This window comes from Urocitellus parryii, chromosome 6, assembly GCF_045843805.1.
Source record: "Urocitellus parryii isolate mUroPar1 chromosome 6, mUroPar1.hap1, whole genome shotgun sequence".
Classification (NCBI taxonomy): Eukaryota; Metazoa; Chordata; class Mammalia; order Rodentia; family Sciuridae; genus Urocitellus; species Urocitellus parryii.
Window position 1 is genome coordinate 78098824 of NC_135536.1, and position 22263 is coordinate 78121086.

At 34.5% G+C, this 22263-nt stretch overlaps 1 protein-coding gene across 1 annotated transcript in view; it reads right to left on the bottom strand.

Annotated features, from left to right (window-relative positions):
* Styx (serine/threonine/tyrosine interacting protein) overlaps positions 1 to 22263 on the bottom strand; it is a 33599-nt gene that overhangs the window by 8064 nt on the left and 3272 nt on the right. Inside the window, exons 2-9 of the mRNA XM_026411029.2 lie at positions 10922 to 10954; positions 9389 to 9442; positions 7162 to 7259; positions 4954 to 5014; positions 4423 to 4459; positions 3985 to 4024; positions 3850 to 3900; positions 2283 to 2355 (exon numbers count right to left, since the gene is read on the bottom strand). Of these exons, the coding sequence (XP_026266814.1) occupies positions 2283 to 2355; positions 3850 to 3900; positions 3985 to 4024; positions 4423 to 4459; positions 4954 to 5014; positions 7162 to 7259; positions 9389 to 9442; positions 10922 to 10954 (447 nt within the window). The remainder of the gene's footprint in view (positions 1 to 2282; positions 2356 to 3849; positions 3901 to 3984; positions 4025 to 4422; positions 4460 to 4953; positions 5015 to 7161; positions 7260 to 9388; positions 9443 to 10921; positions 10955 to 22263) is intronic.

The following is a 22263-nucleotide window of genomic DNA, read 5'->3' on the forward strand; positions in this document are numbered from 1 at the left end:
CATCCTGCACAAAAAATCAAGTCTAAATGGATCAAAGACTTAGAAATTAGACCAGTCACTGCAACAGAGAATACCAGGTCAATACTCCTACCTACAGGGGCTCATTGGCTTGTGATATATAGGGATATACCATGCTACATGCGACCATCATGTACTTCCCTAATAGGAATCTAAAACAATGGGACGAATCAATCATAGAACAGAACTTCTAAAACAATAAACTGAAATAAATCATGTCTTGTTATGAGTTGATTATCTCAGATAATCATATACAAAGAGCTATTATAAAACCTATGAGGAAAAAACCAATAACCTGATTAAAAAAAATGCAAAGAATACCAATAACCAGTTCACAGAAAATAATCTGAATATGGGAAAAGAGTCCCAAATTCATTAATTCAAAGGAAAGTCAATTAAAACAAGGAACTGTTACCTTTACCATTATGATGGCAGTGCTCAAAAAATCTGATAAGAACATTTATGGCTACTGTTGTTTACAGTAGGAGAAAGCAGCCACTACTTGCTTCCTGGTTTACATTATTTCATACTTTTTAGAGACACTTTGGTAATATCTATCAAATTTCAAATATTTATAATCCAACAATTCCATTTCAATCAATTATCTCACAGGTAAATTCACAGAATTATAAAAAAAAATGCACCTATTAGGGTATCTTTACAATACAGTTTATCATCATGAAAGGTTAGAAACAATCCAAAAACTCATGAATAAGTAATTCATCACATATATGGTTCACAATCTGCTTAACAACTAGAGCAAGTTCTAAGAAATGTATTGTCAGGTGATATCGTAGTTTGGTTTGGTTTGGTGGGGGAGGAGAGGTGCATAGTTACTGGCAATTAAATCCATGGGCACTCTACCACTAAGCTATAGCCCCTCATCCCTTTTTTAAAATTTTACTTTGAGGGATGGCCTCGCTAAATTGTCCAGGCAATTGCCTCAGCTCCAAGTTGCTGACAGTATATAGCCTAAGTCTCAAAGTCATGATGATCAAAAGATAAATCAAAGGCAAGAGAACACTGAAATCAAGATGTGTGAGACTGTTTATGGCATATACATACTATTTTATAGTAAACTGTAGCAGCACACTAGTCTTCCACCAGCATCACCACTAACATGTGAGTGAAGTGTTGAACAACACTGTTATGATGGCTATGAGATCACTAGGTAATAGGAATCTTTCAGATCCATTACTGTCTTACAGGACCATCATCATATGTGCAGACCATTGTTGATCAAAATGTTATGTGGCCAATGAATGTATATTATAGAAATATCTTCAATATTCATTATTAAGAGATTTACTTCACATTATATTCTTAAGCATTGCTGAGTTTTTAACCATAAGTATATATTACTCTTTCAAATATAAAAATGTTTTTAAAAATGCATTTTTTACAGAACAAGGCAAAAAGCAAAGAAATTTATAGTTAGTATATCTGCAAATGTCTCAACAAAATCTGAAATAACATGGAAGATACAATACATGTAAGAGAAAAGGCTGTCATATTTAGTATATAGGTTGACTATACCTTACTCAAAATGTTTAGATTCAGAATAGTTTCAGATTTCAATGTTTGGGATTTTAGAATATTTGCATAAGACTTCACTGGAATCTCGAAACTGAATATGAAACAAATTCTGAATACTAAAGGATTTAAGATTTTCAAATTAGGGCTGTTCAACCAGTACTGAGTCAAAATAATCTTATGCCCTGTGTATGATCAAAATACAGGGAAAAAAATCCATTGCTTTATGTTAGATTTTTTAAAAAATATCTTATTAGTTGTTCATGGTCCTTTATTTACTTATTTATATGTGGTGCTAAGAATCGAACCCAGTGCCTCGAACATGCTAGACAAGCGCTCTACCACTGAGCCACAACCCCAACCCTAGATATATTTTTTTAATATTTTAGTTGTAATTGGACACAATACTTTTATTTTATTTATATATTTTTATGTGGTACTGAGGATGAAACCCAGGGCCTCACACATGCTTGGAGAGCACACTACCGCTGAGCCACAACACCAGCCCCTTAATGTTAGATTTAACAATGTGTCTTTAATTCCATTTTCTTGATAACAGCACCTTTAAAAATATACTTTCAAACAGAGGTGTAAACTTGAACAATAATCAAATTAGTGAGGTTATGCAAACTCCAAGCACTTAAAAAGTAAATTCTACAACTGAATTTACAGACAAAAGATCTTAACTATTATATATTCTGAATGCCATAAAGAAGAGAGAAGTTAGCTACCTGAAGCTGATGGACAAATCCAGCATTTGGATTAATACAAAATCTTCTTTCTTGGACATAAGCAAATGCATCTCTTAAAAAACAGAAAAAGAAAATTAATGTAATGTTATTATTTAATTAATTGTTTGAGCATTTCAGAATTTATCAAAATATCTGAAACTTTCCCTAAATAGGAAATCATTAACTATATAATTAACACATTGGAGTAGTGAGTCAACAGTGGAAAGAGCACAGTCGGACTAAACATCATAATCCCTTTGCTAACCTACGATATGTTCTAGGTGTTCAACTTCTCTAAGCTTAATTTTTCTCCTTGGTAAAATGAATATTAGAATACTTATTTTGGAGAACCTATGTCAAGACAGCAAGAGCTTATGCAGTTAGTACACATGCTCAAAATATTACCATTGGTTAAATGAGAAGTTAATTCCCCTGAATTGTGAGAATTAAATGAGATAAAAGAGCCTATAATAATATTGGACACAATAGAATCCATGGAAGTTATTTTCAATATTAATAATATTACTGATAAGAATCAAAATAGAAAAAGAACATATACATTAACATATAAATGAAATTCTTTTAATTGAATCTTTTTCCATTAAATAAAAAAAAGCATTTAAATTCAAATATTTCCTTAAGACTTGATACTTTTAAGCAAATGTTTATGTTTAAGCATGAAATGGAAGTGGCACTGATAAAAAGATTTCTACCTTGCACAAAACAGAGAAGTGTGCCTTATACACTGGTTAGATATTTGCTTTTTGGGGGGGGGTCAAGAAGGCCATTTCCTTTTAAAAATCTATGTACTATGCTGGAAAAGATGACTTTTAATAAGAAATACTACTCTGAGGGTCGGGGTTGTGGCTCAGTGGTAGAGCACTTGCCTAGCACGTGTGAGGCATTGTGTTGGATCCCTGGAACCACATAAAAATAAAAACAAATAAGGTCTGGGGATGTGGCTCAAGCGGTAGTGCGCTCGCCTGGCATGCGTGCGGCCCGGGTTCGATCCTCAGCACCACATACAAACAAAGATGTTGTGTCCACTGATAAGTAAAAAAAATAAATATTAAAAATTCTCTCTCTCACTCTCTTTAAAAAAAAATTTAAAAATAAATAAAACAAATAAAATAAAGGTATTGTGTTCATCTATACCTAAAATAAATAAATAAATATAAAACAAATACTACTCTGAATTATAGGTGCTACAAATAATTCTTAACTTATTAATAAAACATAATAAATTAGCCTTTTAAACAAGGCATCCACTAACATACGTGTCCAAGAGTTTTTAAACTTGAGATTAACTCATTCCCTAGTGGAAAGTAAGTAGTCTTGTTCGCTATTTCATCTATAATGTTACCTTGACTTCTTAAAATCATAGTATTAGCTCCATAAACCACAAAAACATTAGCCTAAGAAAATCTATACAAGGTAGATGAATTAGGTTAGAGAGTAACCATGGGCTATAAGCTACTGCTTATCAAATATAAATATTAGAGAAAAACATGTTTACTTCAAACTCACGACCATAACCACTAAGCTTCATTTTAACATACTTTCTTACCTGTATTTCACTCCAAATGTTTCCATAATATATGCAATAACAAAGGCAGCACTAAAGACAGAGAAAAGAAATTTAGAAAACACAACTCATCAATCAAATATTAGAGGAAAAAAAAGATTATCTCTAACTCCATACCTTCTGGAAATCCCTGCATTTCCATGGACAAGAACTTTTCCTAAAAAAATAAGAACTAGTTATTTTCATAGAAAAACACAAGTCAGCAGCTAACATATATTGAAACCACATATCAAACTACAGTAAATCTTTCCTTAAACATTTTAGGTCATATACATGCCACCTGAATATTTATTAATTTTCAAATCTTTTACTGTACAGAAAATACCACAGACTTTAAAAGAAATTTAAAGCTCAAAAAGAATTTGACACTAGTTCTAATAAACATGTTTTTAAAACCCTATCCAAATGAACAAGTATATGGGAAAATATAAATTTGGAGACACTCTGTTATATATAACTAAAACTTCCTGAATTTAAGGTAAAAACACACTAAAAACTTAATTTAACAAATAATTTCCTAAAAATAATTAGCTTAATGAAAGGAACATTATTTACCTCCAGTTTGTAAGCTCCCATCAATAAATTCCTTACTCTGAAAGCAAAAGACAATGTTATAATAAAGCATGTAAGATTAACATAAGTGACATAAAATACACTGAAACAAAATGAAATCTGAAAACAATTTCCTGTAATTTTTTTTTTGATAATGGGGAACTGAACCTAGAGATGTTTTTCTACTGACTATACACCAGTCCTTTACAAATTTTCTACTTTTTGAGGCAGGTTCTCACTAAACTGATGAGGATGACCCCAAACTGTATACTCTCCTGCCTCAGACTCCTAAGTAGTTGCATTATAGGCGTGCATCAAGGTACCTGGCTCCTGTTATTTTGCTTGAATAAAAAACAATTAATTTCTTAATTCATGAATTTCTAAAATAATATAAATATAACTATTACAAGTTTCAAAAACTGTAAAGGAGCTAAAAAATGTGAACGAACAATTTATTTCCTTTCAAAAATAATCCTACAATTTTCAGTCAAAATGAAGTTAAATTTTAATGATATTAAAATATATGATACCTACCATAGGGAAAAAACGTATGATATTTTCAACTGGATTATCTGCAATATCCAAGACTAAATATCTGAAAATAGAATATTTTATGATAAGCACACTTTCAGGTAAAGCTCTTTTATTTCTAAAGAAATTAACTTTGAGTATTTCTTTTTTTCTTTTTTTAAAGAGAGAGGAGAGAGAGAGAGAGAGAGTGAGTTTTTAATATTTATTTTTTAGTTATTGGCGGACATAACATCTTTGTATGTGGTGCTGAGGATTGAACCTGGGCCGCACATATGCCAGGCCAGCATGCTACCGCTTGAGCCACATCCCCAGCCCCGAGTATTTCTCTGTAATTATAAAAAGAATACAAAATAATTTTCAATGTATCATATTTCTAAGAACAGGTTGATAGATATTGCATGACAGTAGAGCACTTAAAGCCTTAAAAAACATGTTCCTTAAAAACATGTTAACATTTCTCTTAATACTTTAGTACAAAAATTTTGTTAAAACAAAAATGTCACAATCAGGAAAGAAACTTTCCTTTAGATCACAGTGGATCTAGAAAATAAAGACAAAAACATGTCCATAATTCTTACTATTAGCCTTCTATTTCTACCAACTTTCTTAAGACCAGAAGATTGTTCTCTGAATGACTCTGTGACCATTTCCCCAAAAAGACAAAGAATATTTCAACAGGAGCCCAATGTCTGAAAAAGGCAGACCCACTGTCCTCCTACCCCCCACAAAAAAACAACAAAATCTGTCCCCTGAGACACTAGGATTACAGGTGTGTGCCACAACACGGGACTTTGAATTTTACTTTAGAAAACCTTTAAAATAAGGCCATATCAACATGCTAGGTTTATTCCATTTTGTGAAAACTCTCATCTCTAACCTATCCAAGGTCACTTCTTTGTAGGTAACTAAATTATGAAATTAGTTTAACAATCCTTTAGGTGGTAACAATTTCAAAAAAATTCTGGTTTTAAAACAGAAAGGTTAAATCCCAAGATCCAAGGAATATCCAATGTATAAAACCGAAGGATTCCAACAATGACTGTATCCTAAAAGTAATTCTGCAGACCAAATTGTGGATACCATTTTGAATATGTCAAATATCTATGAACACACAATTTTATTCTTTTATCGGTTACATATTATTTTATTGTATGTTTATAAACTATGTTTTAGAGTACCTTGTATTTATGGATATTCATAGGCTATAGTAATTTTTATAAAGAATAAAGCAGAGCATAGTAGAATTTTAAAAACCACTAGACTTATCAGAAGATACATGAAAAAGCCAAATTAAAACAGAATGAAACACCATTTTTACTCTCTTAAAATTCTCTCTTGGTATAATTCTGTCTTAGTGAAATACAGAAAAGATACTCTTAACACTTAACAGTGGGACTATAAATTAATACAACTCACTGGACAGCAATTTGTATTATCTATCAAATTTAATCTGCTCATATTCTTAGATCCAGCAATTCTACTACTACAAATATATTCTGTTAGTATATTCATATATGAATTAAATGATATATACAGGGATAATCAATATACAATATCTATATTTATATCTACATCTATTTCTATGAAAGTCTGGAAACAATCTCAATGTTCAAAAACAAGAGACTGGTTGAATAAATTTTACTATAGCCAGATGATGGCTTTGTAAGTACTGATATGAAATACTCTTAAAAAAACAGCATAAAAACAAAAGTTTATAGTAATATGCTTGTATAAGTTAACATATAATCTGAAAGAATACTCAATGAAGAGGTAACAGTAGATATATTTGGGAGGGAAACAGTTTCTAGGAGAAACAGAAACAGTATACAGAAACCTCCTCTTCAGTATACATTTTTTAAACCTTTAAAATTTTGCATCATGAGCATGATTTAAATATTTTAAATAAATTTTGTTTTAAAAATTATGTATTGTATGCTCCATCATTACAAAACAGATATATATAGGGGCTGGGGCTACAGCTCCATGTTAGAGTGCTTGCCTAGCACATGTGAGGGACTGGGTTCAATCCCTAGCACCACATATATATAAATAAAATAAAGGTATACTGTCCATCTACAAATATAAAAAAAAAAAGAAAGAAAAAATATTTAAATAGATACATACAGAAAAAAGTCTGTGTAATAAACCTATAGGGACTATACATGTTTATTAACCTTAACATTTTTTATAATTCATAGCAATACTTCTTACCTAAACAATTGCTGAAAGTTTGGTTTAATAAAGTTTGCTTCAATATTTTGTCGTATACAAATTATATGGGTTATTCCATGTTTCTGTAGTATAGGTAGCTGTAAAAAATGAAGAGACAGGAAGAAACACAGTATAAAAAGTTAATTATATGAAAATTTACCTGAAATGATCAGCAAGACAGTTTGATGATTCAAGGATAATGTCCTCAAAAGGCTAACATGGATATTTTATATGTATAATTCTAGAGCTTCATGGGACGCTAAAGACAATTTACTTGGAAAACAGATTAAACAGTGGTTAAAAGCATGGGGTTTAAGTCATGAGAGTCAAAACTAGAAATCCCAGCTCTGCTAATGACCTGTATGCTGTAGCTCAATTCCATCACGTGAGAATGAGGAAAATATTACCTATTAACTAAACAGTGTTGAGAATTATGTAAGGTAATAATTTTAAGAAAGCATAATAAGTAAGTTCAATAATTATTTGTGGATGGGCACAGTGCCACCTACGTGTAAAAAAAATTTTTTTATTTATTTTGAGACAGGCTCTCACTAAGTTGGTTAGGACCTCACTAATTTGTTGAGACTGACATTGAACTGACATCGAACTTGCTATCCTCTTGCCTTAGAAATTACAGATATGTAACACCATGCCTAATCAAAAAAATAATTATTTGATAAATGAGCAAATCATGCTGGCATGAGGAATCAAAATAACCTAAATTTTCTAACACCTTTGAACAATAATAATTCATGGCAGAAGTCAAAGAACAATTTATATATGTTATGAACTGAATGTTTCTGTCCCCTTCTTCAGATTCATATGTTGAACCCCTTGCTCTCAAAATGTGATGGAGGTTAAACATCTGGGAGGTAACTAGGTTTAAATGAGGTCATGAGGGTAGAACTTCCAGGAGAGATTACCATCCTTACAAGAAAAAGAACTCAGAACTCTCTCTATTGGCAATGCAATGGTATTGCAAATAGGAAGGGATCTGCAAGTTAGAAGAGAGCTCTCACTAGAACTGGATCATAGTGGCACCATGATCTCAGACTTATGAGAATTATGAGAAATAAATTTCTATTAAACCCATTCAGTCTATGGTATTTTGTTAAAGCAGCCCTAATTAAGATAATGATTTTCAATGTTAATTTTGTACCAAATTTTCTCATGTCAGCATAGACTAGAGTTCAATTATCTTTGTATTTCCTGAACACATCCTGAGTTAGTGGACAAGAGGTGTTTGGTAAAATTAATAATTAACCAATGTTCAATATTTACATTTATGTCAACCTCCAAAATGAATTCAATATTCATTCCTTTGTTTACACTTGATGATCTTTGGAGTTTTCACATCAACTCTATTTATATGAGAAACTACAAGTGGACAAAAGCCTGTTTTAACAAGATTTGAAGGCATATTATACTATTAATAGGTAAAGAAAACCTTATCAAAATAGAACTCTTACGTATGTAATAGCAAACAGTATTTTATACTTTTCAGTGGATTTGCTTATATAAAGCAGGTTTTGACCTTATAACTACAAACAATAGATTTTTTTTTTTCCTTTTTTGTGGTGCTGGGGATTAAACCCAGGGTCTTATGCATGCAAAGTAAGCACTTTACTATACCCCCAACCCAAACAATAGAAAAATTTGACAAAAATAAATAGTTTACTAGTTACCAAGAGCCTAAATCTGTCTCTTATATACTAGGAAACACATATTCCTACCCTTGATGGAGAAGGGTTAACTAAAATCTTAACCCATTAAGTTCCAAGTTTTCAATTTTATAAATATTTCAATAAAACCAACATAGGTACATTAATAGGTTGGAAATAATAATCTAGAGCTCATATATTATAATATTCAATGGGTCAAAATGGGTTTTAAATTTTCTGATTTTGGGATTTAATTATATCTCATACAATTACAGATGTCAAATATTTTCAGAAAATAAACAAGTTATTAAGAGTCAATTTGGTAAATCTTTAAAACACACAGATTTCATGAGAAAAATATAATAGAAAAACTCTTTTGTGATGAAACACTTGAGAATTACTGGCCCAGTAAAATTAGGAATGAGGCAGATACTACAGAGTGACAACAACTATTAACAGATAGTATTTGTCAATGTTCTCTAAAAGAAAATTCTTATTACTAAAAAAATTACCCAAGAAACATACGTTTTTAAAGTCTCTTGATGAACCTAACCTAAAGTTCATACCTTGCTTTTCATAGCAGAAGAATATGGGCCTAAGAATAATCCAGGTAAAATTTCCTAGGAAAAAAAAAATTAACATTAGCAATTTAAGTCTATACCAAATATGTGCCATAAATATGGATTTGTGAATTTTTTTCATAATTGTTATAATAATTTGCTTAAAAGTTTATTAGTTAGGGGGCATTTCCTAGCCACATGGAGCAAATGATTGAGAAGAGAAATGCAGATGTGCTTTATAATGTCAAGTGAAATATCCCAAGTTTAAATCTAGGTTTGAAAAGTCATGTATTTATACTTTCAGTGCTTTTTATAAGCAGCTTGGGTAGGATTAGTTCACTGATTGTTGCCTTTTAGATGAATGAGATCTCTTTGATTTTACTTCTATTCTCTGCTCTAGTCAGAAATAACAGGTATAAAGCAAATCTGGAATTACACAAAGCCTTAGTCAGACAAATCAAAAGCAGCACAAGATAAATTAGCACCACTATCTATAGTTAGTAGAAACATACTCATTATGATTATAATTATTTGTATATAAGACTTATTTCTCCTACCAGCTTTGTATTGGCAGGAATTATATTTTACTCATCTTTGCATTCTACAGCAGTAAGCAAAATGACTCATATCTACTTACATGTATTTAAAAAGTGAATTTTTATTAGGAGAAAAGATAATAGATTTTTAGAAGTTAAGGGATTCCAAGGAATGAGAGACATCACTTGAACCTGGGGCTGATAGAGTTGGCTGCAAATGTTAAGAAATACAAAAGAAAAGGAACTGCTATGAACATTAGCTACCTCTTAAATTCATTTCAAACTGGAAGCATTCTACTCACTCTTCTGGAAAACTTAGCTATGCATGTTGAAAAGAAATCAGATACAAAAATGAATAACTTTAAAAACTGAATATGCTTTATAGTTAACTCTCCTGAAATTATCTAAACAAGACTGAAAAAGCAAACTGCTTTCAAAAGGAATACAAATATTGTATTCCATTCTATTGTTCTTTTTCTTTTTTTTTTAATTGTGGGTAGACACAATATTTTTATTTTATTTATTTATTTTTATATGGTAATGAGGATTGAACCCAGTGCCTCACATGTGCTAGGTGAGCACTTTACTACTGAGCTACAACCCCAGGCCCTCCACTCTTAAGATGAGGGAAAGTGACTCTAATTAAACATATACATATGTTACTATGTTCCTGATAATCTAAGGAAGAAAGGTAAAAATTCACTTCCCATATTCAAACTAAAAAAATTTAATTGACATATAAAAATTGTATGTATTTAGATTACGTACCATGTGATTTTTAAAAAATATACAGTGTAATGTTCAAATCAAGGTAAACATGTCTGTGATTCTCATCTCTGTAAGAGTCAAGATTAATCTTATATATTTAACACAGTTAAGATTTATAGTACTTAATGATAAGCCTATATAGGTCATGAGCCAGCAGGTCTCAAATCCTTTGTGAAGGAAGGTTATTAAATAATAATAACATGAGTTGGCTTGAACAAACAAAAAGTTGTCATACCTGCATCTCTCGTCTCATAGGGTAGGTCCACTCCTAAAAAAGAAAACACAAGAATAAAAGTAAATACATGGAAACTGCCACCCAATTAAAGGCTGAAAATGTGATATCCAAGAATGTGGGGTTTTGACCATTAAATAATAAAGAACAGACTATAGGACTGGGGATGTAGCTCAGTGGTAGAGGACTTGTCTAGAATGTGTGAGGTCCTAGGTTTGATCCCAGCACTTATACACACCCCAAATCTATAAAAACAGCAAATATAGTAGGTGACAGAAATCAGATCACTGCATGACTATGGTTGAGTGGGGTAGGGAATGCCTAGAAATGAATATAACTTTCCCTGTTGATAGAAATACTTACATTTTGATAGTGGTAGTAGTTATTAGCATCAAAACTCATGCAGTGTTATATATTACACTCTGTAAATTTTATGCCTATTATAAAAAAATAATCTCACAAAATGCAAAGAAAGGGCAATTAGACTAACCCTCACTTCTCAACTGCAAAAATGAAGACAGGAGTAATTCATTCAAAACAGGCAAGACAAAATAATATCAAGAATATACGCAGGCTGGGATTGTGGCTTAGTGGTAGAGCATTTGCCTGGCAAGTGTGAGGCACTGGGTTTGATCCTCAGCATCACATATAAATAAATTAAATAAAGGCATTGTGTCCATCTACAACTAAAAACATTAAAAAAAAGTATTTGCTCAAAAAATCATTTTTCAAGAACAAGAATACTGGCAGACACTTATTAAAGGAACACTTAAAAGATGTTCTTTGAGGGGCTGAGATTGTGGCTCAGCGGTGGAGCACTCACCTAGCACTTGTGGGGCCCTGGGTTTGATCCTCAGCACCACATAGAAAATGAATGAGTAAAATAAAGGTATTGTGTCCAACTACAACTAAAAAATAAATATAAAAAAAAAAGATGTTCTTTGAAAAGGTAGTATCATTGTTTCTATTTTCCACTTCTACTTTAGATAAAAGAACCTTAATTCTGAGTGCAGATAGTCTGAATCCAGAGTTCATTCATACAGAATACAACCTTTGAGTGTAAGAAGGAATTTTATGGAGAACACATGTAAAAAAAGTATTGACTGGACAAACAAAATAGAAATAAAAATGTCATTTCCAAGTCATAAGAAGAGGAAATGTTATCAAATTGAATGTTCATTGCCTCCTACCCCAGTACTGGGAATTGAGTCTAGGACCTTATGTATGCTAGGCAAGCACTCTACCAATAAACTACATCCTCATTCCCTTATTATCTATACAACTTTATTTTGAGATAGACTCAGAGTTTAAGTTGCCCAGGTTGTCTTCACAGTTGTGATTCTCCTGCCTCAGCCTCCTGGGTAGTGGGATTACATAGCTGTGACACAATACCTGGTTTACCTGCCTCTTTAATTTACCAATATGCTAAGTATTCTTTTTAATAAAGAAAAGTTTTTAAAACTCTGGCCAAAGATTCTGCACCCTTTAGTCATGGTACCCCTAATATTAAGTGTAGTGCCTTATGAAAAATAAGCACACAATTGATGTGCATTAAGGAGAACCATAACACTAGATTCTATTGATCTTTTTCAAAAGATTTTCAAGTAGTCTAATGGACAGCTTTATCTTCATGAAGCAATTTGAGCTATGAGAAGAAAGACAATTAAAGAAATGTATACTTTTTTGAGTTTGCCTAAAATGAAATCACTAATTTTGTGATTGAGTGTAATCAAAGTAAAAAACAAACAACCACAAAAAACTGTGACACTTATACAAGCATTGTAGGAAATATTTGTGTAGGGGACGGAAGACTTTTTCTCTACCCTCTGAGGATGTGAAAACTGTCTATGAAATTAACTGTTAATAAGCAGATTAATAGGAGGAAAGGTACACAAAACTTATTACCATGCATGGTAGTAAATACCAAAGCACCAGAGAGACTTACGAGCATATATACCCTTTTCCTAGGAGAAAAGAGTTAGGGGGATGTAGACAACAAACTTTGGAGAGTGAATGATTTTGAGGAAAGATGAACAAGCCCTTAGAAGGATTTATGAAAATTTGTGATAAAATCTGTCTGGATATGGTATTGATTTCTTTTCCCCTGGTATGTTAATCTTCCATAGTTGATCGCACTCCCTGGGTGGGAACTGATGACAGATAATTTCCTTTTGGAGGACCTATCCATAGTAAGACATGAGGAGTTCAGAGAAAGCCTCTCCCCACATTTGTAGTTTTTCAAGTACCTTAATTTAAACTCAAAGTAAAGCAGCATACTTTTGGAACAGCATTTCTTGAACTTTTTCAACTTGGCAATGTGCAGGAAGGAACTTAAACATTTAGGATAGAACACAAATTTTGTTTTTATATAAATTTGTATGCAAAAGCAGACTTCAGAAAGATTCTACCTTCCCATAAAGTTGTAGGCAACAGAATGTGACAGACTATCTCTGTATTTCATTCAAAAAATGATTATAGGAGTAAAAAACAAGTTGTATAGAGAATGGAAAATTATCACTATTTACAGAACAGATTAAGTATGTAGCTTTATATGGGGAAAATCAGGCCTTGCTGTAATACATGCAGTTCTTTTGAAATACAGAAAGCTTTCCTTTCAGGAAATTTTCCTTTCAGAAAATTTTATTTAGAACCACTCTTTTAAAAAAAAATTATTTATTTATATATCTTTAGTTTTAGGTGGATACATTTTTTTTTTTAATGTGGTGCTGAGGATCGAACCCAGTGCCTCATGCATGTTAGGCGAGCACTCTACCACTGAGCCACCACCCCAGCCCCTAGAACCACTCTTATTGCCATAATTGTATCCTGAATTTAGAGACCACCCTCTTTATTGCCCTAACCCTGTGCTGTAGTTTGGATATTGCTTGGTGTCTCCCAAGGTTCATATGTTGAAATTTATATCCACTGTGAAGTAACAAGAAGGTGGAAATTTAATCCCTCTGAGGTGTTTAGAGGTGAGAGCTTTTAAAAGTGACTGTGTTTAGATAAGGCCCCTAAGATTGAATCCTGAGGAAGAAGAAAACTGAAGACAGTCTGATAAACACACATATATTCCCTGTTCTTTGTCACAACATGCCCTGCACCACTCGGGGATTTTGCCAGCAAGAAGGTCATGATCAGATGCAGTACCTTGACCTTGCCCCTCCAGAACCATGAGCCAAAAAGTAAACCTTTTTTCTTTTAACTTACTAGTTAGTCTATGGTAGTGTTAATGGTGATACAACATGGACTAAGACACTCTTTGATGTTGGTCTATAGTGGAAACCTTAAACATGCCTTGTTTACTTATTCTCCTAGGGTCTTTTTTGTGTGGGGGAGGAATTGGGGATTGAGTCCAGGGCCTTGTGCATGTGAGGCAAGCACTTTACAACTGAGCCATATTCCCAGCCCTCTCCTAGGGTCTTTACCATACTAGATTAAGATTTTTTAAAGGTTATTCATGCTCATAGTTTTGCTCTACCAGAAATCCATTTGTCTGAATATGACTATATTACTAAGACTTGTCTGTATCACACTCATTCTTTATTAGGGCTTGAACCGAGGGCCTACCACATGCTAAGCAAATACTTTAGCACAGAACTACATCCCTAGAGCTTAAAAAAAATTTTTTTTTTTTCCCTTTCAGTACTGACAATTGAACTCAAGGGAGTTTTACCATTGAGCAAAACTCCCAGTCCTTTTTTATTTTTCATTTTGAGACAGGGTCTTGCCAAGTTACTCAGAATGGCCTCTAATTTGTGATGCTCCTGCCTTAGCCTGAGTAGCTGTGATTGTAGGTGCGCATCACTGTGCCTGGCTTAATTTTTATTTTGAGACAGGGTCTCACTACGTTGCTCAGGCTGGCCTTGAACATGTTCTTCCTATCTCAGCCTCCTGAGTAGCTAGGATGTCATGTCCTATCACATCTAGACAGTCACACTCATTCTTAATCTCAACCTGCCCAGGCTGTTCCTAAAATCCATCCATTTACAAAGTATAGTATTAAGTGCACCAATGAAGGACATTAGCCATAACCATTAGATAAAGAATAATTCTTACCATCAGATGGATTAGATGAACTAAAGTGTATAACTTTTAGAAATGTCAACACAGAATTCAAATTTTACATAGGTGGAAAAGAGGAGGAGCAGTTGGCTAGGGGTGGGGGAAGAAATCAGAATACCATACCTGAGCTGGGACATTTAACAAAACAGAAAACAGATTATATGCTTAGTCTCTCTCTTCCAAAAATGGTAGATCCTTCCAGAATAAATCCCTTTTCTTTAGTTCCTACATGTAACTGAGCCTGTGCTTAAGTCAATGGACAAAAGAGGATTTTCACTCAAATAAAAATGAGATCAGGAGGAACACAGAGTCAGAACAGCATTCAATTAAGAGACTTTTAAATAAGTGATTTTGGGGGCATACCAGAGGAAGCCAAGGGTGCTTTACCATTGAGCTACATCCCTAGTTCTTAAGTTATTGGGGGACTCACTAAGTTGCTGAGGCTGGTCTTGAACTTGCCATCCTCTTGCCTCAAACTCCGAGTTTGCTGTGAATACAGGGTGTTCTACTACACCCAAATGAAATTTAATAATTTTTGAATTATAAGACCAACCCAGTTAAGAATTGTAATGCAAAAATAAATTTAAAAAAAAAAAAAAAAAAAAAAAAAAGACCAATCCCGGGCTGGGGATATGGCTCAAGCGCTAACACGCCTGGCTGGCATGCGCGGGGCACTGGGTTCGATCCTCAGCACCACATGAAAAAAATAAATAAATAAAGATGTTGTGTCCACTGAAAACTGAAAACTAAATATTTAAAAAAAAAAATCTCTCTTCTCTCTTAAAAAAAAAAAAAGACCAATCCAGATATAAAACTGATTTGCTTAAAAACTGATATTATAAGGTATTCTTTTTTTCTTCCTTGCATCTAGTAGACTCTTGATACAAATAAGACTATACTGTCAAAACCAGTCAGGATTCATATTTGTTCAATGTCTGGTATATAATAACAGACAGGGCAGTGGCAAATAAGATAGGAACTGAATGGTAACTAAACTTCTTTATGAAAGGTTCAGTCTATCATAGAAAATAGACAAGACCAAAATTTTCAAGAATAACTTTTACAAAAGTAAGTATTCAAAGTACAAAGTTCAAGAATCACAGTCTATGGGACAAGAATCCCCTGTGTTTCTTCTTTGCTAGCAAAGTAATAAACCTTTTTCCTTTTTCTCAAGACCTTGTCTTTGTTATTGGATTGGTGGCCAGGACAAGGACCAAACCTTGGGGTACAAATTTGGCAAGCCAGAGAGTAGCCGAGAGCAGCTCCCACTCCAGCTCTCTTGGGCAGGTCTGGCGCTCTAAGTGACCCTCACTTCCATGCTAAGGATTCATGGTGCTAGTGAGTTTGTTGTGAGCTAACCTGCTGGAGAAGTTGGGAGATGGTATGAGTTTGCCTTGGACAGAACCAGAGGAGCTGTTCCTGTGAGAACCATTCCAGAAGCTGCAGAAGCTCTTTTTTTGCTTAAGGGAACTCCACCTTCTCTCCCTGAACTACACAATTCGTTCCATCAGTTGCTCTACTTTGAGAAAAAGGAAACCGAACTCTGGAAAATCATGACAACTTTGGTCATTTGGCCGAGCCCCTTGATTCTACACATCTGACCCCTCTTTGTAGGGACATGTGTAATGCCACTGGTGCAGAAGTCATGGTTAAGTGGGAATTGGGAACTTGGAATTTTCTCTATCTGGCCTATTTTAAAGGTTCCTGTCTTTTGGCTATGGTTTGGGAATCCCCTCTGGTTGTCTGTTTCGTTTGAATCTGTTACCATCCCCTTTAAAGACATGGCCAGTACTGCATCGATTCTATAGTAGTCTCTTGAGAAAGTTCTTGGCTGGTCAATTTAAAGGTTCCCATCTGTTGGTATGGTTTTGGGGCTTCTCTCTGGTTCTCTCTCTCTGTTTCTTTTTGTACAGTCTTGCAATTGGAATTGATCTGTCAGAAGTAAAGTCAGTTGAAGAATGGGCCCCCTATGAGTCTAAGATAACATTTTATTGTAACAATCTGTCTTTTACATAGCTTTCTAGATTACTGTATAATCTTGCAGTTGTAGTTGGTCTGTGAAAGGTAAAGTAAGTGGAAAAAATTTGTGTGTGCAGGTCTGCTTTAAAAGTTCCTGTTTGTCAGCTCTGGTTCTGGTGATCCTTTCATCTTTTTTTTTTTTTTTTTGGGGGGGGGTCTGTTACTGGCCCTTTAAGACATAGACCATGCTGCATTGATCTTGGCTAGATGGGCTACCTAGAGGAATAAGACTAAGAGAAAGACAGTTTGCTATAACACAATCTGGCCTTTAAATGGTTTTTCTGGCTTATTAGACAATCTTGAAGTTGGTCTGCAGGGATAAAATATATGAAACAGATTCTATATATACAGACATTTATGAAGTTGCATGATAAGGGGTCTGAACTGTCAGGAACTAAGTTGAAGGTAGCAAAAGGCACTGCCCCTGGTGTGCATGGATAGTAGGTCACCAGAAAAAAGGGTTAAAAGATTTAAATCTTTTAAACCCAGTGCTGACACTACCAGCACTGTTTCTTAGCCTGGCCCCAGGCAGCCACAGATCATCTCTCTGTGGGTCAAGGACACCAGTATTAAACTGGGGGGAAAATCCCAGAAAAGCTGCCTGGGCTGTAGAAAATGGCCAAAGAAAACCTGGTCTTTGCCCTGCTTTTCAGCCCCTTTTGCCCCTGGGGGGATGGAGACTTCCGGCCTCTATGGTAGCAGGTTCCAGCACTGTCAGTTTATGACCTAAGGACAAGAATAGCCTCCTCTTTTAGATCTAACAGGAGACCCCATTTGACCAGGGATATTCTTCACTGGGGCAAAGAAATTCTTGCTCTTATGGTATCCCATGAAACTAAATGCCTGGGAAGACTGGCAGAATAAATAACTGCATCCAGAGGCGGGGGGAGACAGAAATTAAGGCCAACTTGTGTTTTGTAGGCAACTTCTGAAAAGGGATCTTCAAGAAAGCCTAAAAAAAAAAAAAAAAAAAAAGGATGGAAAGGGCCTCCTCCTTTGCATATCAACATGCTCAGTATAAGAAAAAGGTCCAAAAGGAGCCTCTGCATACAACTGACACTGGGGAACTCAAAGTTAATGTCACTGTGATAATGATAATGGAGACAGGTCAGGCTCAAAAATATCCTGTGCTCCAACCCCTGAATACAATCTAGGAGAAAAAAGATTAAAGCAGTTTTTTGCTGAGGGCCATTGCCAAGTAGGAATGAATGGGCTTGCCTTTTGACCCAGGTCATTTGCAGTGACACTGCATGTATGCTTGAGTAAGGTGACTTGCTCAAGGACCAGGATCCAGGTTTAGGGTGTATCCTGCTGGGATTGGGATTAGGGAGTATCCTGCTCCTTGGGTTTAGGGCGGTTCCAGGTTTAAAGTGTACCCTGCTAGGAATAGGGCGTATCCTGCTGCCTCAGGCAGCCTGCTCCTTGAGTTCCTGGAGTGGGATTAAAAAAGTATTTGGGATTCGGAGCCTGGCGGAGTATGTGAATTTTGCCCAGAACGTGAATTTCCCCAGAACATGAATTTCCCCAGAACGTGTGTAGAATGCCGGTGTGAGTTCGGGAATAAAGAATTGCTTTTTGAATCTACAAGGTTGTGAGTGGCTCGTGATTTTGTGCCCAGCCAGACTGTGGCAGTTTTTTTTTTTTTTGTTTTGTTTTTATATGATAAATTATCCAACCCTCTCCTGGGACGAAATCTGTTGTGTAAATTAGAAGCACAGATAACATTCAAAAGGTCTGTTTCAGAATATGAATTTAAGAAAGGGTCCAAAACTTGAAAAGATAAGGTATGGACATACACTGATCTGCTCTATCTATTGAGATAATTTTATTGTATTTTTTAGGTTTTATTACTTAGGGAAACTAAGTCTTAAAGGAATTAAGGCTTGTACCTGTTTTAAAGTCTTAAATGATTATTTTGTAACTGGTTAAATAACTGTTATTTAGATTATAACAATATAGTTGATACCGTAAATATATGCAACTAGGTACATGTATACAACTGAGAACTATCTAAGTCTTAGCTAAGTTTTACGTAAAAGTTTATGAAATGAAAGTTTATGTAAGTTTACTGGCAAGATAACCAATAAGTACTCTTTTATATATTGTATCTGACACGGAAGGGCTACACTGTCATTTTAAGACCTGTCTTATATCTGTTTGCTAAAAGTTACAAGAGATTTAAGGCTATCCTTTGATTTTTGTTAACCAATTCAGACTTGGGATTATCACTACTGTACACTCTGGATCCTAAATTGTATTTTAAAAGTTAAACTTAGTTAAATGTAAAGCTTTGGAGAGAACTTTACCAAGTTGGTGTTCTCCAAACCAAAATTCGATGTAGCCAAAGTCTCAGTTTTGCATGGAAATAACAAATTTGTTGGTATTTATTTGTGTATTTGATGTTTTATAGTTGAATAAAGTAACCTGTTGTTAATAAGTTACATATATATATATATAAAATTTTGTGTTACTCTTCGCACTGGAATTAGAATTTAAATGTATTTTTGGAAGGTACTAAGGACAGCCTGATTTGTTTAAAGGTGACATGTTAAAACACAGAAAAATTCTGCCACTTTTTCCACAAAAAGAAAGTTAAAAGCTCTCTTAGCCTTTCTTTTGATTCATGTTTCAGATGTAATGTTGTATTGTGTTAATTGTGAAAAGCCCCACCTTACCTTAGGTAAGACTCTGCGCTAGACTTCAGCTAATTTAAAGTTGTGCTAGTTTTAGTTATAAAGATTACTGTAATCTCAAACAGGAAAAGTAAAAGTTTAAGATTATAAAAGTCATTTTTCTTGGTTTATAGCTATTACACAAACTGATGCTTTTGCTCTGTGAATGTTTTTGCTCTGTGATTTCATTTTGTATTTTCCTTGTAAACTTTATAACTGTTGCCTGTTAGTGTTTTGCAGAGGTACTGCTTCAAAAGAAAAAAACCAAACCTGGCTTAATTTGAGGCATCACCTACAGGACAGATATTATATAATGCTAATTTCCAGTACTAATACTAACCCAAATTAAATGAAAGGGGTATCTGTAAAATAATACACATTGAAGTTATAACATATTACTCCTACTTTAAGATTGGTGAAACTGGCTTGCTGGGTGTTTTAAAAACCAAAAACCTAGAGAACAAAATCAAGGAAGTAAAAGGGCCAAGGAAAAGTAGTCAATATTTTGGTCTTTGCCCTCTAAGGTCAGCTGGGACCTGGAACCCCTCTCAGGGCCTTGCATCTCTGGTGAGTCACCCAATCAGCAGATCAGGGAAATCAAGGGGACCCCAGAGAACAGAAAACCAACCTGTTTGCCACATTAGACTGGACTAGATCCCACTCCCTTCAGAATGACCAGTGTACATTCTGCAACGAGGAGGGTCATTGGAGACAGAAATGTCCCTGATGCTTTCAGGAGAAGCCAAGGATGATCAGTCAGACCCCAACCCCCATCCTGGCAAGTGGCACCACTGGTAGAGGAAAGCTACAGGATTCAGGAGGCTTCATACATGTCCCCAACAGTGATTTCTGAAGTTGATTCTTTAGATAGGAACAAGGTCAGTTGACCAACTTGGTCTTAAAACACCTGACAGGAGAGTATAGCCTAAAAGCAGAGTCTTACATGGACATTTAAAAGGAAAAACAATGTTTTTTTTAATGTAACTTAAGATGTACACTTGTATCAGTCCTACCAACAGTAAGTAAAGCTGGAGGCTATGAAGGTAAGGTTTTGTGCAAGAGTGCCTAATAATACTAATCACAAAAGATACAAATTTGTCCTAAGTTAATTTGAGTATGATTTCATAGACCTACAAATCTTCCTAACCTCTTATATTGAATTTGACCTGTTTTTCACTAAGATTGAGTTACTGCCTTTATGGTTTTCAGAGACCGGCTAAAATACTAATTGTTCACAAAAAAAAAAAAAAAAGTAATGCCTTGCTGTCTTTATTTTTGCCTTAGCATGATCTCTGATCTATATATGCCTTATCCAGTCACCTGCCATCTACCCTGTGGATCTCTGGATTGCTCTGATGCTGAATGCCCTTAACTGTCCACACCCTACCTGATAAAGAACAAGGACTTTGGGTTACCTCCTCCCAACTTTGCCCCCTTTTAGCATGAAGTAGCTTGGAGATGTTGCCCACTTTCCATAGAAATAGAATGTAGAAATTGACAGTGGGGAATTGTAACAGGTGTTCTCTTGATGCACTGACTATATCCCCTGTGGCTTTGAAACTTACATTTTTTTTTTTTCCTTCCTTCCCACTCATCCCTAAACTTCTCCTCCCTGGTCTTCTTTTCCCTAACCTTCTCTTTCTTGATCTCTCCTTTCTATTCTCATTTTCTCTAAATCACCTTTATAAAAGCCCCCTATTCCTGTGGATGGGCAGAATCACAGCCTTTGGGATAGGAGTCCCCTGTGTTTCTCTTTTGCTAGCAAAGAAAGCAATAACCTTCTTTTTCCTTTTTTTTCAGAAGAATAAAAAAAGCACAAAATGCTACTTACTTTATCTGGGAGATAACTATTCTGGGGGGCAAGGAAAAGGGTTTTGACTTGACAAAAAAAGTTTCTCTGAAGAAATGTTGCCTAATTCTATGCCAAGTTAAACATTTAATTAATTAGGTGAGGGCAAGGAGGGTGCTGGCAGCCATGGAAGGAGAAAATAGCAAATGCAAAGGTCCTGAGGATGAAAATTATAGCACTTCAGGAACGAAGAAATCATGGGCACAAAAAAGAAAGAAGCACGGGAAGAGATGTTCATGAAGTTAAAGAGATAAGCAAGTACCAGACCACACAAGACGGTGCAGAGATGTCAAGGCTTAACTCCAATCTCAAAACAATGGGAAATCATTAAAAAAAAAAAAAAAAAAGTTTAAACAGAGGAATAACCATCATTTTACAAACTGATATACTACACAGTTAAATTTTTGGTAGCATTGTCCTATGTAAAGAATGCCTAACCTGGGCTGGAGCTGTGGCTCAGCGGTAGCAGACCTGCCTGGCATGTGTGAGGCACTGGGTTAGATTCTCGGCACCACATATAAATAAATAAAGGTCTAAAAACAACTAAAAATAAAAATTTTAAAAAAAGGTGCCTAACCAATTTTTCAGGAAATTTGGAAGTAATTTTCTTACAGGTATGAGAAAATCAAAGCTATCATAGACTGATCACATTAACTATTAAAAACATTCACTAAAATTTACTTGAATTTAATTTTTTATCAAATCAAGATTTGGATAATAATTGAGCTTTCTATGTAGTG